Source organism: Micromys minutus (assembly GCF_963924665.1).
Source record: "Micromys minutus genome assembly, chromosome: 11".
Lineage (NCBI taxonomy): Eukaryota > Metazoa > Chordata > Mammalia > Rodentia > Muridae > Micromys > Micromys minutus.
This window is the reverse complement of record NC_137980.1, coordinates 20,616,166-20,637,462: the sequence shown is the minus strand read 5'-3', so window position 1 is coordinate 20,637,462 and position 21,297 is coordinate 20,616,166. Positions and strand designations below refer to the sequence as shown.

At 43.7% G+C, this 21,297-nt stretch overlaps 1 protein-coding gene across 1 annotated transcript in view; it reads right to left on the bottom strand.

Annotated features, from left to right (window-relative positions):
* Positions 1-21,297, bottom strand: part of MRPS27 (mitochondrial ribosomal protein S27) — a 59,979-nt gene that overhangs the window by 25,861 nt on the left and 12,821 nt on the right. The window contains exons 3-4 of the mRNA XM_080924986.1: positions 19,431-19,501; positions 17,303-17,361 (exon numbers count right to left, since the gene is read on the bottom strand). Coding sequence (XP_080781112.1) covers positions 17,303-17,361; positions 19,431-19,501 — 130 coding nt within the window. The remainder of the gene's footprint in view (positions 1-17,302; positions 17,362-19,430; positions 19,502-21,297) is intronic.

Below are 21,297 nucleotides of genomic sequence, written 5' to 3'. Positions count from 1 at the left end.
GAGGGGCTTTCTGATACCTGGCTGACTTTAAAACTTGTATTTTAATAAAGAAAAAACTGAGTGTAAAATGAGAGAGAATTCAGTCTCTGGAAGCCTTCTCTCTTGTGGACTTGATCACGCACCAGCCACAATGCTTACACTGGGAACTGCCTTATAAAGATGAATAAACATATTCCCTGCCTGAGCCAAGGTTACCCTCTGGTGTGTGCCATTTAGGCTGGTCACTGAGAGTGGGGTTTCTGATTTATTTATGACAGAATAGTCAAAGAGAAGAAGGGAGTCAGGGTGGGGTGACCCAATAGGACTTATTTCCAAAATATATCTCTTAGAGATATAATTAAGATACATAGAAAGCTATGTAATATGCAACCATGTATCCATTCATCTGCTTTTTCCAAGTGCTGCCGTGTAACTTGGGTTGGCTGATGTTCACTATGCAGCCTTGAATTTTAGAGATCATCGGACCAAGTTCTGAGATTTTAGGTTTAAGACAAAATGCCAGCAATTTCTTATTAAAAATGGTAAAATTTCAAAAAAAAAGGACTTATTTCCATATATACACATATATGTACTTATTTATTTATATTAAGTGTTTTATCTATATTGGAAGGTCTAAGAAACTAAGGAAATGACTCCTACTAGATTAAGAAAACAAGACAGAAGGAACATCTACTTACAACAAAGCCTGGAACACCTGTGGGCAGCTCGTCACTGATGGCTGCACACAGCCTAGAGATCAGGGATGCTGTGGCTCTATAGGGCAGATATAAAATGTGCGTGTGCACACATGTGCATGACATTTACAGGTAGGAGAAGGAAGACCGCATTAAGTAGGGAAAGAGAAAAAGCAAAAGGGCAACCAGGGGAAGGGAAGTAAAACTGTCCTTACGTAATACTGAAGGTTGACAGAAAGAAAGTCCTTCCCAAGCCTGGAATGATGCGGGCAGACGCTGGGGAGTGGACATGAGAATTTAGCAAATTCAGAAGCAACCAGACCCAAGAGCAAGACGTGGTCCCTATTCCCACGGAGCTATGGCACAATAATTGCACCTGCTTCCTCTAGGAAACCTGTTCCAATTGTCCATTTCTCCCTGAGCCACATGGGATGTGACATGACACACAACTCATGTCATTGAGTACTTTGATTTTGTAACAATTCAAGGGATTAAAACACCTCCAAGGGTTGAGTTAAAAATTCTGCTTTAGTGAATTTAGGTCATTCAAATTTAGATAAGGACTGCTGTTAGACACGTGCAAGCCTTGCTTTCTGGATACTCTCGTGCTTTTCCTTAGAGAAGTTCTGCTGCCAAGAAATACAAATGTCATTTTCCTTCACTAAATTGAAGTGAAATGCAAGATTTAGTTGTCCTATTCAGAGCCTGTCACATCTAAAATGTGGCATACTTTTGGCATTCATTCAATAATCACAAAATGGCTCTGAGAGAACAGCAGAAACGGTCCAAGGACTGGGGGTATAACCCGGGGCAGTGGAGCATGCCTATGGCCCCAGTGCTGAGGAGGCTGCCACAGGAGAGTCACCTGAACCCAGGAATCTGAGGCAGGCTGGGTAACATAAAGAGATAACATCATTGAACACCACAAAGAGATAGTCAGATGAACTAAGAGCCCACTACAATACAGTGTTAACCCACCCTAATGGAGTACTTATCACATCTGGATCACGCAGAAACTCTTCCTAAAGACTATTAATTTAATTATCAAACAACCTCTTATAAGAAAGCACATTATGCCTATTTTACAGACAAGGAACCCTGAGACTAAAACTTTCCCAAGGTCATCCAGTCAATCAGAAACATGCAGAATTCCAACTCGGAGAGTAGACTCTGGAGCTCTCAGACATGAATTTGCCTGGTGCTAAATCAGGCTAGGAGACTGGAGTGGGATGAGGATGATAAAGGTTTCTATCACTGTTCTACTAACACCTGGGGCTTCTTCATGCCCAGCCAGACCACAGTTTATCCTAAGCTTATATTCTAATTAAATGCATTATCAACAGACTTAGGGAACAAGGCACCTCAGCTCTAAAATTTTCATTATGATGACTCATTGTAACAATTAAGTATCATAATGAATCTCCATCCTAAGGATGCCACAGATGTGTTTATTGGTAGCTGCTTAACACTGTATGCATTATGCAACAGAACTGTGTTTCCTGACAGGTTTGCATATACAGTCATACAAAAGAAATGGCTAATAAATGAAGTAACAGCGCCACATAATTAAGAACAGGTGAAGCTATTCCACAATGTAAATCCTTACAGGTATTAGTCAAAGAAGAAATAAAATCAAAGGAAGGGATGCTAGAGGAAGAATGTCGGCTGACTTAACTGTAAAACATCCTGTGGTTGAAAACAGGAGGCCTGGAAAATAGTCTTCGCATTACCCACTAAGTGCCTTCCTGCAGAAGTACATGAGCCAGCCAGGGAAGCATCAGGATGACTCATCAAAACCAGGAAATTACTGTGTGATCTGACTTTAGTCCTTTGCCCAAGTGAGCTCTGAGACAATGGGCCTGCATTCTCTCATTTCACTGAAGCCTCTCCACTGACTGTTATCAGATTTTCAGAATGAGATGAACAGAGCACATGCCTCTCAGAGCCAATGCACATCTTTGCTGATGACCACTATGTGTACAGAATGAGCCACACACTGCTCTTTGTAATGGTGGGATTTAAGAAAGTCTCTGGGATGACTTCCTAAACAAAAGAAAGGTAAGAAGAAATGCAGAGTAAGTGAGGAGCTCTTGAGGCCCCAGCCCTGGCTGAGGAGCAGTTGGGGGAGGGGTGTGGCCACAACTAGTAGAAATCAAAATACTCAAGGTACATGCAAGCAACGGCAGTTAAAATCAGTGGATATAGTTAGAAAAGGCCTCAAACAAGAAGGACACACTATCTCTCCCTCTTAATCTGTCATATATCAGATACATGCATGAAACTGTCAAGCACTAATAAATGAGCATGAAGAAAGAGAGAGAGGGAGAGAGGGAGGGAGGGAGGGAGGGAGGGAGGGAAGGAGGGAGGGAGGGAGGGAGGAAGAATGAATTGCTTGTTGGTTGTCCTGCACAGTGTACTGCTGAGGATGCTGTAACGTGTTCATCTTTTTCTAAAGTAACAAAAGAATAAAAGCACTGGGTGCACAGTCATGAGCCAGAGATACCTGTTGCCTTTTCAGTGCTGAGAAATAAATCTAGGGCCAGCACAGTAGTCAAGTGCTCTACCTCAGAGCCATACCTCCATCTTTTTGTATTATTTTAATGGTTTTTAGTGGAATATTCCTAGCTCTGTAGATATCAATCTTATTAGATTTGTGCCTTTTGACAAAATCTTTGATTTCTTCTCCATTGTTGTTTGAGCTCTGTGAAATGAGGTTAAATTGGGTGACCTCAAGGAGACTGAGAATCTATGAACAACCCTGCCTTGTGAGGTCCACAGATGCTATTTCCTTGTTTAATGAGACAAGTTCAGGGTTGTACTGTGCTGCACTGTATCCAGTGCTCTCTGTAGGCCAGATGTCCTTGAACTCAGAGATCTACCTCCCTCTGTCTTCTGAATACTGGGATTAAAACTGTAGGTTACTAATCTGGTCCTGATACACTGGTTAATGATCTTATGTTTTTATTATCTTTGAAGGTGCTATAAATAAAACAAATACAGTTGGTAGAAACAAAATCAGAAAATGGTTTGGAGCTTGGCCTAAGATCATATTTCACCATGGGCAGAGACAAAAGACAGAAGGAAAAGCAACTGGCTCTGGAGAACCAGATGAAAATCCAGATATGCCCATTGCCTCTTTGTGCTCCAAACACCCGCCCGCTCCCTGTCTGAACAGTTTTAGTGAGGAAGAGGAACAACACAGACAGTTGCTATGGCTCTCAAGATATGGTATCCACATGGCTTCCCTGCACCTAACTGAGAAAAGGAACCCAAGAGCAACACTGCTGGAGCTTGTACTGAGTGAAAAGAAGATCCCCAGAGTCCTGCATTTCCCTCTTGCTCTAGGAATCTAGAGCTGGCTGAGCTCATAACTGTAGGTGGAAATGAGAGGGAAAAGTGTACTAAGCTGGGGAAACATATACATGGGACCAGAAATGTGCTATCATTAGGTTTATGAGTCTTCTCTCACCTTAGCAAACATGGTGGCTTCATGGCTGAGGAGTCTCCACGTCTCCTCAAGTGAAGCTCGGAGTCCTAGAGGCAGCCCCACAGAGAACACCGTTCCTCTGTACCTGTACCAGGCTTTACCCTTTTGGAGCATTTCCACGGGCTATGAGAGTAGTGTCTACAGCTTCTCTACTTTCTTTAAAGATGAAGAAGCTGAGATCAGCAAAGCTTAAGTAGCCTGACACAACTCAGACTGTTTACGCTGGTGGAACCACACAGATCTCTGGGTTCCAGCCCAGCGCTTACTGCTAACCACATTGATATTCTATACTTCACTGTGTAATTTATTTGAAAACGCACCCCCAAATTATCCTCATTTGCTCATTAAATGAGTTCAAACGATGTATGAACAGAATAAAACATGTATACAATCAGAATTTTAAATATTAATTGGCTTATAAATTTCATTCGGCCATTCAGTCAAACAAACATTTACTGAAGATCAGCTTTGTTCTAGTGCAGAGAATACAAAGTCAGTATGATATAATCATTCTCAACATGTGAACCATAACTGGCCGTTCTCCAGAGATATATGTTCTGTCCACAGGCAAAGGGTCAGATTTATTGCTGCCAAAGAGAAGATATCAAAACAAATAAAAGAGACTTTGTACTATCTTACCATAATAGGATATCAAGATTCTGAGGGATAAAGTGCTTCAATGTTGCTTTCCAAATAAGTATCTAGGGAACTCAAACTACCACAGAATACTTGGCTAGAAGGATCTGAGAGTGGAGCCCAAATGATTATTATCTACAAAGAAAGGTAATACTAACAAATGAAAGCCAAGAGAAGGGGGGTGGAGGGTGCGGGTGGAGGACACGGCATTAGAATTAATCCCTTCAGCAACTCTACCACAGTAAACATGTACATTAAGATCAGCCCTGAGATGCCAGCCTTGGCTTCAAATCTACACTCTGCCCTGAGGCGAAATATGATAAACTTACAGCACTATCATCTGAATACAGCTTTCACTTGAAAATCATCCTCTATTAAAACATCTCCCAGAAGTCCAGAGGTTTACAGACCTCTGACTCGTGAAAGCAAACACAGGCTATTTCTGCCTCTCTTTAAAAAGAAACTGTTCTCTCTGTACCGTGGGTGCTCTCAGATAGGAAGGAGTGCTGACGCCGCTACACAAAGTCACATAGTGACACCAGAAATTCCAGAGTGTGCTCTCAGGAGCAGCACACTGCTGAGATGACCTAAAGCTGAAAGAGAGGAGTTTGTGGAGCCGGCAACACTGTTTTTATGAGACTGTATGAAGGAAACAAAAGTTTCTTCACATTTAGAGGAAGAACCAAAAAAATCCAGGGTAATGTCTGGTCAGTTTCTAGCTGTTTGGCCTTGGAAAGGTTTCTGTGTTTATATCCTTCACCAACAAAGGGGGTGATATATAATGCCTCCCCTTGGAAGCTATAGGTTCTTCTATGAGAGGATAAAATGAAGACAAGGACATTTGATTATGATTATTATCAGCAAAAAGCCCTACAGGCTATCTGAGGTTTGGGCCACATCTCTGAGTTCAGCTACCATCTAAGTCTCTCCACTGGGAGGGAAATGCAGGAACTACACATTCAAACGAAGCATTTGGAAAATACATCTGAGAATTAATGAGGCTGTTAAACATGCTTCATAGTAGAAGTTGAACAATAACATGGGCAGAACTGTGGGCTATTCCCTATGTCAAAGCACAACATGGATCATGAGCTGTTCAGTAAATGGTGTAAGAATGACTGGGAGGCATGTGTTTTATGCATATAAGGTTATATATAAGTATAGATCTATATCTCACAGTTAATATAATTTCACATGAATCACATACACATGTTATAAAATCCATATACATGTTAAAAGCAAAAGCATACATCAATTGGGGGTTAATTTACTGGGCTGAAAAAAAATCAGTCATAAAAACAAAAAGAAACGAGAAATTGCCATTTAGTTTAAAGCTATTCCAAAAATGTTACAAAGGGTCCGATAAACTAACTAGAAAACCAACAACAAAAACCCTCCAGTAGCGCAGCACAATCCTGAGAAGGAAAAGAAAGTTCATAGGAATACCAATGGAATATTAAGGAAAATTAATTACTAAATATTAGCCAATCTCACTAACACCGAGTGAGACAAAATAAGTTATTGACAAGCCATAGACCTATTAAAAATACTAAATTATAATTTAAAATAAAAATCCAAATCCAGATGACTTTGCTGGTGAATGTTACCAAATACAGAATGAATAATACATTTTACATAAACTTTGAGAAAACAAAGGGAATATCTCTGATATATTTTGTAACATTATATACCCTTGATTGTTAAAACCCACAGATATGAGCAAGACAAATACAATCACAGATACTATTATTAAATAGATACAACTTCACCTTCCCAAAGTACAAGCCTAACTCTGACAACGCACAGAACAGTAAACTCTGCAAGCGCATCACCGCAGACTCCCCCATTTGGTTCTTGTCTCTGTACTGTTCCAGTCTTAGCAATGTGCTGCCTAAGCGGCCAAGGTCATCTTACCTCAACAATCATGGATGGACAGGTGTTAATATTCTCTTTTATACAGTGTTTAAGATTTCACACACTGAAATTACCAACCTTCAGTCAGTTACTTTTTTTTCTTGTATCATGTTCAAACACATGCTCACTGTCATATCTCTGGAGTTGCCCTCTATTTCCAGATAGGAGCATCATGTGCTTTTCTCATTTACACTACTGCTCTACCTTAAAAAGAAAAGTGTGCCTCTGTGCACATTTCTTCAGATAACCCACCACCCACCAAGCAGCAGGGACGGCCTCACCTGGTCCCTCCCTGGACACATACAGCATCCCACGTTCCAAGTGTGTGTAAAGATGTGTGTTGGGTTCCTCTCTGTTCTGTCTGTATGCCTTCATCAGACTGTGCTGGCACACCATTTTTCATCCAGCACAGCGTCCTAACAATCCCTGTTATCCATCTGCCAGATCACCCCACCAGTTTTCTAAGTTACAGTCATTCATGGCCATGTATTCTTTCACTGGATTTTAGGATTATCTTCTTAGGGTCCCAAATAACTCTGCAAAAATTGCATTAACTTTATAGATGAAGCCTGAACTAATTTAAATTATTCACTTAAAACAGATATAATAAAAAGATTGCCAGAAAAAAAAAAATGATTTTTTTCTTTTTAAGTTAAAAGCATTAACTACCTTTTTCTATTTTTAATATGGAAAATGTTGTCTGTTTCATCCTAACCTTGAAGGCCACAGTAGACCAACCAACTTCCATGTATCAATGGGCTACATAAGCAGGTTACTCAACTTCTCCATCATCAGAGACACACAGGCTCTCTCTCAGCTGTGTGAAGGCCTGCAGCCTAGTCAATCTCCCTTCTGTGCTTTGATTACCTACTCAGTACCATCTGGCCAAGGCTGCGTTTGGGGCAGGCCTTTTCTACTTGGGAATCACTTCACACACACACACACACACACACACACACACACACACACACACACACACACACACACACACACCACCCCCCATCAGGATGCAGATGACTCTCTGCTGCCCCCTTTTGGCCTGCTAAGGCTGCTTACCCCAAAGTCTGACCTCCTCCTCCTCTGGACAGAGCTGGCACTCTTCATGAGCACCTGTCTCTCCCCATTTCTCAATCCTGATAAGACATAGATCACTAGGGAATAATGGGTTTTTTAAAAATCCGATTTAAAACACAATTTCCCTGAAAGAAAAGTGAAGAGAAAAATAGTCCTTGATCTTCAAGAACAAAGCACAGCTAGTATTTAAGCTAAATCTGAGTAACCATTCACTTTCTCTGCTCAAAGACCCCTGCAGTGGCTTTTAAACAATTCCTCCAAGCCTCCTACCTAGACAAGAGTACTGTTTTATTATCAATTTTACTGGTGAAGGATGAGGGGTGGAGGGTGTAACAGTGTTACATACGATACTTATCTATATGGTAGCATATGCCACACCTGACTCTCAAGGCCTGGCACACTGACCTCAAAGACCACCATTAAACCTACCTTTAGACTGCTTCTTAAGTAAAGAAAAATCTATTTCTGATGAGCCAATAAGTAGCTGAAACATAATTTTAAGGAAGGGTCAGAAATGACATTAAAAGCCAGGGCGAAAATGGATGAGGCCAAACAGGGGACAGGAAAGAGGCAGAGACAGAAAGCACAGGCATCCTTGGGATGGGAGGCCACTGTGGCTGTGCTCTGAGAACACTGTATACCTGTGTATACTGTGGGAAACATGATACCTTTCATTCCCTGCCATTCATTCAGCAATCGGAGAACTGGGGTGATCTGCACCTACAAGACTATCAGAGCCTCATTTTCACATGCTCCCCAAGCCTTTCCTATCAACTGTGCCAAGGCTTGTAGCAATGAAGACTAATGATCTCCTGGAGCCTCACCTCTGGGCGGTACCCCCACCCCATCCCCAGTATGGACCATGAAGTGGTAAGTATTGTCCTCACAGGCTGTTTAGTCTAACATTCAAAGACTTGGTTTTAAATCCCGGGCTCATCTAGGAAATGGGGATGCTGTGTTAAAACCAGCATCGATATTTAAAGGGACAGAATAACCTCTAATAAGTTAGTTAAAACAAACATAAAGGGAAATCTATCATGAAATCACAGCAGTCATAGTCAATGATGTGAATTCACAAAGGTTCTAAGTGTACTCTTCCCTACACACAGAATATCTGGAAATACTTTAGAATTTAATTGCTCTTGGCCTCAAAAATCATGATGCAACCACCTGCAACTCCTGCTCCTGCCCACAAACGTCCCCTGAAGCTCATCTGCTCCACTCTAACACCGTGCCAGCTCACCGTGCTAGCTGCAAACTCACACACCGATGCTGCACAGAAGCAGAAGGGTTTAGTTTGTCTCTGCATCCCTCAGGCTTGGTTCAGGGATGCTGAATATAACACAGTCATGAAAACAGCCAAACATGGAAAGAGCTATTGGCCCCAGGACTGTGCTGTAGGAAACAGGACTCAGAGAACATCTTCTTACACAAATCTTATTTTTTAAGGAGTCACTCTTAAAAGGTTTTGGCAGCTAGCTATTATAACAGATTTAGTTTAGCCCCTTTCTTTCCCATTAATATTCAAGTCATCAACAATGTGCTTTGCGAGCCTTTCAGAGATAGAAGATATAAAGAGATATCTAGAAAGTAAGCAGGGATCACTACAGCACTTATGACTAAAGTCCACGACAGATCAAGCCCCATTCTTCCTGTGAGCTAGTCTTACATCTGCTGTTTTTTTGTTAATCATGGCAGAACTGACTGAAATGTAATACCATTTAAGTGAGCAGTGTTTCTGAGAAGCTAAGTAGACCAGGCCCTCCTGCTCACAAAGTCCGAGGCTTGGAGCTTAATGAGAAGGCCAGGTTATTTCTCCGGGTAGCTGGTATATATAGTCAGCTTATCAGGCTCCACATCACACATAGACTGGAGCTTGAACTGGCCCTACCATTCTGATATCAAGGCTTGTGAGCCCTTGCCCTCCACAATATGGCAGGCTGCTGTATCACTGTTGATCTTTATGTGTTGGGCTTTCTTTAGGACTGTCACTCTGCCATAATTTAAGTACCCATTCTGTCTCTGTTCTGGTTACTACCGAGACCGCCTCTGAAGAGACCAGGCACAGGTAGATAGGCTGACCTGCTTCCTGAGCCCCGGGTTTGAGTCAGGTCTGCACCATGGCTTCTAGAACCTGACTCGTCGCCACAGACTTTACAGATGTGACTTCAATTTCAATTTAGATTCTAAAGTTGACACGCCTCAGAGGCCACCTACACTCCAGAATCCCAGCTGCTACCAGAAGGCCGGGAAGACCTTACAGCAACTGTGCTTCCTCCGAAGCTCTGGGGCATGACCAGCAGGAACAGCGGCTCTTCCTGCCTTCTAACTTCCAGCCCTTTCCCACTAGCCGGGGCTTCGTTCCCTCCCTCTTTGCTTTCTTTTCATTAACTCTGTTGATTTATGATCCCCTCCTATGTATAATCTATTTCTCTCTCCATTTCTACCACTGATTAGGGCATTAGATCTTTATTACTGCAAGCAGGGAAAATTAATTTCCCTCCTACCTTTAACCATTTAAATTAAAAAACTGTTACTAATCTTCATGGACTACCTTTGTTATAGTACACATTCCTCAAGAGTCTACTACCGATAATTACCTTGTGGTCATTAAAAAAGTTCTTCTCGACTAAGAAACACACACTCACAACATAAAATTCAAAAGGGCCAAGACAGAACTCAATGAAAAATTACCCAGGAGTATTTTCTGAAAGGAAGCACTGTAGGCAGCTTCCATATGACAAAGCTCACCACTCAAAGGCATCCTATGTACACACTCATCGGACATACACACACATGTATCACACAACATGCACACATGCCACACAAACTGTAACTTGTCACCTAGTAATTCTGTAACTTACCCTATAGAAAATATAAATATACACTAAGCCCTCATTCTTCTTAACCCTTCTGCAATCCTTTCTCCCCCTCTCTAATGGCAGGCCCCTCTGTCAGTTCTACCCTTTTATGCATATTTGTGGATGACAACATTAATTCCTCTTTCCTTTTACCCTCCACTCCCCCAAACATATTGTAAAACATAAACTTTGGTATATAAACACAGTGAACTTACCTATTATATGTGGGATTTGTCTGGACTTTGAACAGCTCCACACACATGCTCATCCTTGGGAATCTGCAATCTTTTCTATTTGTGGTGATTGTACCATATCCCTCCTTTGAATACACCACAGTTTTAGTGAATAATGAATGTTCCTCTATCGCCTATTGGCTTTAGAACTTCCCATATAAACAGAGCTGCTTCATCTCATGGACACAGTAGTTGGCATTTGTCCTTGTATATTGTCACTTTAGACCTGGTCAGAGTAGTTGTTTCAACAGAAAAAGAACAGCTAACTGACAAATTAATCTTTCCCTCCATGTTCCCTAAATTCACCCTTTTTTCTTTTTATCTAAATGTATACTAGGCATTCAATATATATTGCTGATGTGTTTATTCCCAGTTCCTCCATGTTAAGAGTGCATACCGAACATGGTGGCACACCCTTGTAATTACAGCACTAGGGAGGCACAGGTAGGTGGATCTCTGTAAGTTCGAGGCCAGCCTGGACTACATAGCACTCCAAGCCAGCCAGGGCTAAACATCAAGATTCTCTCAACAAACAAACCAAACAAACAAACAAAAAAAAGGCATGTGTGGGCTCAAAGCTAAAAGCACTGGCCACTCTTGCAGAAGATGAAGGCTTAGATCACAGCATCCACATGGCAGCTCATACCCATCAATAACTCCAGACTGCTTTGTAGGAACAGCTCCCTTTAACACTAACCAAGGGGGATCTGGTGCCCTTTGTTGGCCTCTGTGGGTACCAGGCACTCACGTGGTTCACATACATACATGCATACGTACATGCAGGTATAGCACTAATACACAAAATACATCTTAAACCACATGGGGATGTAAGTGTATGCATACATGTAGCTAAATATAGGATGAAAAGGGCCTAATCTGACAAAAGAACTTTGATAAAGCAGAGCCAGGTTAGAATATCCATATTATCTAATGAAAAGACACTAAAAACTATAGCCACGGGCTGGGGGTGATTGGCTCAGAGATTAAGAGCACTGACTGCTCTTCAGAGGTCCTGAGTTCAATACCCAGCAACCACATGGTAGCTCACAACCATCTGTAATAAGATCTGGTGTCCTTTTCTGGTGTGTCTGGAGATAGCTAAAGTGTACTCATATACATAAAATAAATCTTATTTTAAAGAGTTAAACGTGTATCTTCTATATGCTCCAGCCATTCTACTCTAAGTTCCCCCAGAGGAACACGGGACATTATACAAAGATGGACACACAGGAATTCTTACTAGCTGGACTGTTCCAGCTGTGAGAACAGGAGCCCCTGTGAGTGCCGAGTCATCTCCCCATTATAATAAGATGGCAATCGCCTCAGATCGCTCTGGGAATGGTAAGCCATAGCTAGGAAAGTATGAGCTTTATCCTTGTGATTAGCTCCAGGCTGGAACAGAGGCAAGAAGAGGACACTCTAGAGTAGCAGAGGCCGATGCTCTTCTTACTGCCAAGCCCTCGCCAATCTCTGGTGAGGCATGAACCAAATTTGCCAGTTTGCTATTGTCTAGTACAGAGGACTGATTATAGCATCTCCCAGGGCTTGTGGTGAAGATCAGCCAATAAAGACAGCCACAGCAACAGAAGGGTTAAAGCTGCTGTTCCTGAAAGTGCTTAAGGGAACTGTTCCTAAAAACACTCTAGGAACTGTTTGCTGCTCTTTGACCTTTAGGCTTAAAAAAAGAAAAAAAAAAGTGTGAGTTTCATAGAGACAAGCAATATATTAACAGATATTTAATAATATTTAATAATATCTGTTAATAATAATATTAACAGAAAATTTAAAGATAACTGTAGAACACAATCTCTAAGCTATTCCTTCACAAACTTGCATGCAGCCCCCAAAGGAGCCCTGGCTTTCTGCTCCCCACAGACACAAACAAACCCCCACACCCCCTTCCAAGGAGCCGTCACTGCATTTATGCTCACTGAAAAATGAAGCTATTTTGGTCCTTCGGCAGGCTGCCAACCTAGGACCTGGAGACATGCAGGCTGCCATCTGTCCCTTCCCAGCTGCTCCTGACCTGTCATCCATCTCCTCCCAGGGACTCCTGTTATCTGCCAGGTCAGCTAAGCAACTGATGAAGGACGCTTGAGGCCAAGATACAGCAGCCTTCCTCTCTGATTACTGGGTGACAGTTGTTCTCCATGACAACACAGGGTCGGGTTCTGAGAAAAAGATCCTCTCCTGGAGCTCTGCAGCCACTAGAGTGATAACAAAGTCAACATTTGCCATGCTCCCACCCCCCCTTCTACAAACCACAGGCCACTTTAGAACTTTAAATTTTACAGTAGGGAATATGTTGTATAACTGGAGGTTCCCGTCACCCTTCAAGAATGACTGTTACGTTGCAGATAAATTGTTCTGATCACTGATGCTTTGAGAGTAATGGGAACAAGTTTAATTCCACCACCACATCCCCCAAATGATGCAGAAGCCTAAACAAGCTTTTAAAACTGCAATTTGCAAATATCCTCACTAAAGAGGTCACTAAGGGGGAGGGCAGAAGTGCTCTGGCTGCAGTTGCACGCCATTACTGTAGCTATCAATGCTAACACGGGAACTGCTAAAGCTCACTGGCGTCACACACACGATGGCTTTACTGATGGCATGTTTTTTCCTATGGCATGTAGTTTTGTCTCCTAAAAATGGAGACACATTTGGCCCCCATGTTCACTTGTCTAAGTGTGGATGGTACGCATGGAGGGGTGTGTCCAGCTCAGAACCTGACTAGCAGGCCAGGAAGGGTGGTCTCCAAAGTGGAAAAGGTGTGTTCACTGTGTGAAACTTTTATGGACAGTCACCATAAAGTGCTGACTCCAGGCAGGTTGTGCTCCAAAGGAGATAAAGAACATGACAGTTCTCCGAATGAACAGTGGAATAGTCCAGACTCCCGGCCTTCCAGGCACTTGCTTCTTTCTGTAATCCCAATTCCTCCCTCACACTGTACTCTACCTCAGTCTCTCTTGAATCCTTCTCTCAGAGCTACCTTCAGAGGAACCATACCCCAGCCTGGCCCTTCACAATAGTCTTGCTCTGGGTGACCCCATGCCAGCTTCCACTTCTGCCTGCAGCTTGTGACTGCCCTGCTCAGGGAAGGCAGCACCTTACCCTCACGCACCTTGCTCACTACTTAGGAAATCTCCACCTTAGACTCTGCAAACAGAGCTACAAAGCTCATGCTTATGAACCTTTTCCCTCTCAAAGGCAGCAAAACAGTAAGTCAGCGACAAAAACCCTCTGCCCAGAAGGAAGAGAAAATGTTTGCAGCTTAAGTTATTTTAAAAATTAGCAGAGGGTACAAACGTTCTTAAGACAGAGGAATAGGGGCTGGAGAGATGGCTCAGCGGTTAAGAGCACTGACTGCTCTTCCAGAGGTTCTGAGTTCAAATCCCAGCAACCACATGGTGGCTCACAACCGTCTGTAGTGAGATCTGATGCCCTTTTCTGGTGTGTCTGAAGACAGCTACAGTGTACTTATATATAATAAATAAATCTTAAAAAAAAAAAAAAAAAAAAAAGACAGAGGAATAAATTTAAATGTCCTCCCTCTACACTGATCGCTGACTGGCCTTTGTGTCAGCTGCTGCTGGCTGACTGTCACTGCGTCACAGTCCTCTTCTGCTGTGGCTGTGGCTGCTGCCTCACCTCACCACACTGATGATGTCAAAATAAAGCAGAAATGTCCCCACTCGTCCCACCTCAGCCCTGTTCTCCAGCCAGGTGGACACACCTCAGCTCCTGGAGACTCACTGTATTAACCTTTCAGTTGGAAGACAGAATATCTATCAGCCACATACTTGTCTTTCTTCACAGGACAAGCTAGAATAAGAAAGTGTTTACACTAAAGAAATCAAAAAACAATGCTTCAGAAGGGCTGTAGAAGGAAGCGGGAAGACCAGGCAATAGAGCCTGTTGCTCACAGGGCCTCATAGGAGCCCCTGAGGCTTTTGTATTCTACATCCTGAGCCCTCAAACTGTTTTGTCACAACTGAGACGAATTACATGGAACACAGGTATCAAGACACTAAGAAGTCCCGGGTGAGGCAGCGGGCTGCATCCTCAGTGCAGCAGACCCGGGGCAGAAGCAGTGAGCGCAGTTGTAAGGAAGCTGCTACAAATGGAAAAAAAAAAATCAATGATTTTAATTGGTGTGAACGACAAATGCTGAAAATAGTGCAGGCATCTGTCATCTATACACATAACAGAAGAAAATGCTAAGCATTACTGAGACACGCTAAAATGTGATTTTTTTTTTTTTATGCTTGCCCAACTTTCACATCTCTATAAATGTTCTCTGCAGGCTACAACATGGAAAGCAGATGGAGACATGGCTTCTTTGGCAGAAGCAAAGGGCCTGTGGCAGCACAGCTGGACCTCTCTCTCTGGTCCTCATTTTCTCCTAGCCAAGCCCTAGCCTTGTCTGGGGCCTGAAGACCACTCCCAGAGAGAAAGAACCATTACACCCTTGAAGAACACCTGTGCAGCACTCCCTGGCCTGCTACCCAGCCCCAAACCCAAGGCACTCCCCCTGCATGAGGTCTGTCTCAGGTCCCTCCCACTGGCTCAATTTTTCTTTTAAATGCCTTATTCAGCTGAAGCTTCAGTCATAACCACAGTTGGTGCTCTGCACATGCCCTGGTTTCCCAATGCTGACTGACTCTCAGTCTCAGTGTACTGGATGGTTTTGTGTCAACTTGACAGCTGGAGTTATCACAGAGAAAGGAGCCTCTGTTGAAAAAATGCCTCCATGAGATCCAGCTGTAAGGCATTTTTCTCAACTAGTGATCAAGGGGGGAGGGCCCAGCCCATTGTGGGTGGTGCCATCCCTGGGCTGGAAGAGCTGGGTTCAGTAAGAAAGAAAGCTGAGCAAGCCAGGGGAAGCAAGTCAGTAAGTAACATCCCTCCATGGCCTCTGCATCAGCTCCTGCTTCCTGACCTGCTTGAGTTCCAGTCCTGACTTCCTTTGGTGATGAACAGCAGGGTGGAATAAACCCTTTCCTCCCCAACTTGCTTCTTGGTCATGCTGCTTGTGCAGGAATAGAAACCCTGACTAGGACATTAAGTTTTAAACTTCCTACTCACTGAGTCACCTTTATTCTTACTTTGTGAAATTTCCCTTTAGACTGACTGCCTTAAGCACCTGCAGTTTACCATGTCAACTAGAGTCTCCCTTTTCCTTCATGCTTCCTTTTCTATCTCAAGCAGTGGATCCCACTGTGGCCGGCTCCCAGGGAGTAGTGCACAGCCCACATGCAAGTCTTTATGTTTGTTGGCCCTTTGGCTGCCTCAAAAGCAGCCTTCATATAAAGATCCCTGGTACCGTGAGATACTGGCGTGCCCACACTTTCCTATCTGTGATGTCTAGAGATCCCCTATGTCCTGGGATGAGCTGAGACGGTGCTATGTGCTGCAAGTCCTGGGAACTGCTGGGGCTTAGGACTGCTACCTGTGCCAGGATCCACAAAGTAAGTCCATCAGCTCTCTACTGGTCACTTAAAGTATGGCTACAGGCTGCGACAGGGAAGCCTATGCCATGGTAGCACTCAGGGTCACTCTAAGTCAGTGCTTCCCAGCCTTCCCAATGCTTAACCCTTAACACAGTTCCTCATGCTGTGGTGACCCCAACCATAACATTATTTTCATTGGTACTTCATAATTTTAATTCTGCTGTTATGAATTGTAATGTAAATATTTGTGCTTTCCAGGATCTTAGGTGACCCCTGTGAAAGGGTCATTTGACCCCCAAAAAGTTGGAGATGGAATTGCTCAGGGAGTAATAAATGCTGCAGGCAGGACAGTCAGGAGCTGTAGGCTCTCTGAGATTAAGAAGTTGCTTGATATCCCTTAACAGTAGGCCTGTGTTTTTACGGTCACTCTGAGATCTAAAGTCGCTCTGTAAGGATGTCAGCCACAATAACCACAGAAGGCGTAACTATCGAAAGTTTCTCAGAGGACCAGGGAGGGTTCTGATGTCCCAGTTACTCAGTTACTCAAGAGAAACGCCAAGAGTCAAGCTTGTAACTTTTCACTTTGCACCCTTTTCTGAGGCCTTAGTTTGTTTTGTGTACCCTCTCAGGCTGGGAGACAAGAGTCTCAGACAATGAGAGAAGACCATTATCACTGTCCCGACATGGCTTACCCTGACTCTTAAGACACAAAAGTATCTACAATAAAGTCATGAAAATGTCTCAAAAAAGCTGAGAAAACAGCTAATTCTGATAATGAAGAGTCTTTTGTTTATGTTCTGGACTGCGTGCAACTGGGTTTCTCTCTCACACACACACATACACACACACTCGCACATGAGCGAGCACACATTTGTATATGTGTGTATACACACTGCTCAATACTACAAAGAAGAAAAAAACCCCAAGTGCTGAAAGAGAGTATGAAACCAGAGGGGACCGAAAAGCTTACTTGTAAAGATAGTACTCCGCAGAATCTATATCTTCTCGAGATGAAATGTTGTCCACAAACTAAAGGAGAAAACAAAATTCTTGGTTGAATACAAATTATGCCACGTGTTTAGTCTAGATCATACACTGGTCTGTAAAAGATATGTACTCTTTTTACTGGAATGATGCTCCGTGGTATGGCTCCATTCCGAAACCCTTCACACTGGGAAAAACAAAAGATACAACACAGCTTCTCTTCTACGTTATTTCTGTATTTGGTCCAAAACAAAACAAAATAACAACAAAGCACCCACTGAAAGCCAAAGCCAGACCCCGCCCATACAGACAGAGCTTCTCACAGTACCGCACACTTTGTCTTTGTCTTCCCTCTCCATCCTACGCTCCTAACACATGGAACACGAGGTGGAAACTGAAGACTCGTTTTTAAAGTAAGTATAATTCATTTTTACTTTATGTTCATTAGTGTTTTGACTGCACGTGTGAGTGTGTCAGGTGTGAACTACCATGTGGACACTGGGAATTGAACCCAGGTCCCCTACAAGAGCAGTCGGTGTCCACCACCACCGCCTCACCTCAGTGGGGGTTCTTAACTCTGGAACACTGTTCAGAACATTGAAATCTAAGTGCAGGGACTCCGTTTGTAGCCATTTTCACTCTATTCAGTGTTGATACGGAGCAGCCCACTCAAGCTATGAGTGTTACTGAGCACTGGGCTGGGATGCAGCTCAGTGGGGGAGAGTTACTGACCGACATTCACGAGGTGCAGGTCCAATCTGCAGACCTGAACAAACAAACGTTAGGAACTGAGTCTGTTCTTCACCTGTGATCTAAATGAGCAGGAAATACTCCCCAAGGATGGATTCTGCTCTCAGGTGGGAGACCTTCCTCAAGAAGGAAGACAGAATAAGAGACCAGGCATGCTGTGAGTGTAACAAAAACCCCATGGAGAGAGAAGGGAGAGAAAAGGGAGACTTTCTAAAAATAACTAGGCCCTGCGGGTTTGATTCAGAAATCCATTAAAGGGCAGATAACATGAGGTGCAAACACCGGCCCTGAGCCTGAGAGGCACTCCTGATAGCATGCTCTGACACAAACAGATGGCATGGGCCCTCTGGGGCTGAGGTGCTCCATCTGGATCAACAGCTACAGGCTCCCGTCCTGAGGAGTATGAGGTTCAGGTTGGAACATGCACACAAAAGCTCTCTAAAGTTCCAAGTGTTGTCTAAATGAAAATCAGCTATTTCAGCCCACAGAGAGATCACCTGAAAACAATGGCCTCTCAATATGAGTCCCCAAGTGTAAGAAGTGACAGCTGAACTGTTTTTCTACTAAGAGGACAAAGGGCACAGAGAAGATCAGGGATGGAAGAAAAAGATTCTTTCCATCCCCTTGCCTAGATTTAGAAGCTCCCGACTGAAGGATCCTGCTCACTTCTACAAAACATGTTTCCAAGATCTCATTATTTCTGAGGGAGATGCAACCACCCTCTAACTGGAAACGGGGAAACCGAAGAACACTGCTGCCCAGTAGCGTGACCTGGTCTTATCTCCATGGTGATTTCAGGTGGACTTTGATGTTCCAGCCTTTCTGCCTACTAGCTATGTGCTTCTGCAAAGTTACCTCATTGTTTATGGCTTACAAATACCACACACATCTCACGGCTTCTGTGGAAATGAACATACATGATGTATGGTGAGAAACTAGAAGAGTGGCTACCACAGAGGTATCCTGTGGTGGTTCCGACCAATCACTGCTCGCGTTGCTGGCCTGACGGGTCTCCTACCCACTACCCAGTGGCAGCCAGTCCACTGTCGGTATCCATTCCTCCACGATGTTATCTGTCTACTGCAAGTGTGTTCACTGCTATTCCACTGAAGGATATGCTAACTCTATAAGCCAGAATAATGTAACCCGAGGAAGATCAGTAAGCCAGTGATCGCTATCTTGAGTCTGGTCTATTTATTTCCTTGCATTTCAGCCACTACATGACAAAATACCTCTTGGTGATTATAAAAACATACTACACCGTGGAAAGTTATTTCCCACATGACTACTCTTTCTACAACACAGCCTTGTCTAAAATGTCTTGCTTGCTTCCTTCTTTGAAAGTAGGTTTAAAATGGTCTTACCCGTGATATTGATAAAGAACTAACAGGCACCTTTCTTTCATACGATTTGTCCATTAAGGATGCAAGATCAGCTGTGAAGACAAAGGAGAAAGAACGCTGTTAAATATACACATTTCTCCAGAAAAATCTAACAGATTTGAGTCCTGCCAGATGGCTGAGAATGTTACAAAGTCAGTATCTAAGCAGATGCTCATTCTTGCTCTTTTTAGACACTGAGGACAACTTTTTAGACCCAGTTTTCAATAATTTGTTGAGCTAGAGAATATAAAATAATAGAGTACAAATTTAGCTCTTAAGAAATGAATCGATCTCTGTAGGGAACACAAAGCATGAGCTTTGTCAGTAGGAAAAGAAACCAGGTGAGAGGCAAGCCCAGGGAGCTTCACTGCCCCTACCCCTAGCCGTGCATGCCAGTCACCTATGGCAGTCACTGCCCCTACCCCTAGCCGTGCATGCCAGTCACCTATGGCAGTCACTGCCCCTACCCCTAGCCGTACATGCCAGTCACCTATGGCAGTCACTGCCCCTATCCCTAGCCGTACATGCCAGTCACCTATGGCAGTCACTGCCCCTACCCCTAGCCGTACATGCCAGTCACCTATGGCAGTCACTGTCCCTATCCCTAGCCGTACATGCCAGTCACCTATGGCAGTCACTGCCCCTACCCCTAGCCGTACATGCCAGTCACCTATGGCAGTCACTGCCCCTACCCCTAGCCGTACATGCCAGTCACCTATGGCAGTCACTGCCCCTATCCCTAGCCGTACATGCCAGTCACCTATGGCAGTCACTGCCCCTACCCCTAGCCGTACATGCCAGTCACCTATGGCAGTCACTGCCCCTACCCCTAGCCGTACATGCCAGTCACCTATGGCAGTCACTGCCCCTATCCCTAGCCGTACATGCCAGTCACCTATGGCAGTCACTGCCTCTAGCCCTAGCCGTACATGCCAGTCACCGATGGCAGTCACTCCAAAGGTGTATAATGGTCCTTTACCAAGAGACTTTCATGTATTTGCTAAACAACGCAGAAAAGCCGCTGCCTCTCTGTTCTAATTAGCAGCCTTCACTGCCCCTGCTGGCTCCTCTCAACAGACCATCCTTGGGCTTCTATCCCATTTCCATGGAAAGATAACTAAGAGAGCATTATTCTTGTATCAAATCTACCAGGCCGGTAGTAACTCTGGCCTCATTTGGTCTCTCCATCTAGAGATGTCCTTGAGGAAACATTTATCCGCTCATCCACACCCCACCACTTCTCAGGCTCTATTAGGGTTGTCTTTTCTTTCTGTCTCTTGATGTTAGAATGCCCAACTCTCCCTAGTGGGGTCTGCTATGGCTACAGGCCTGAGTTCAGGCTAAGTGACTGCAGTCTCTTCCATCTCACAGTTGGCTCTGTGTGTAGACATCTACCCCAATTTAATTCCAGACCTGCATTTCCAGTTGTACAGGGATATCTCCATTTGTGCGTTCAATAGGTCTCTCAATTGCATGTCCTCTAAGCTCACCTGTCCACTCTAAATATGCTTTCCCATCTCAGTAAGGAGATGCTGGCTGGCTGAAAAAAGCAGGAGTTACCTCAATCCCTGTTTTTCATACTAAGTAGCTGGTCAGCAACACCTATTTGAATATATACATATTTATTTTATCAATCCCATTGTTAGGCTTCTAATCTCTTACTTCCTGACCACACTTTAATAACTATCAAATGGTCTAGAGGACAGCTCAGTTGGTAACATATTTGCCAAGCAAGTATGAAGTTTGCTCATCAGCACAAATGTAGAAAGCCAGTTATGATGGCATAAGCTTATGATACCACTTCTGAGCATACCACTGGGGCTATCTGACCTGCCAGCCAGCTAACGTG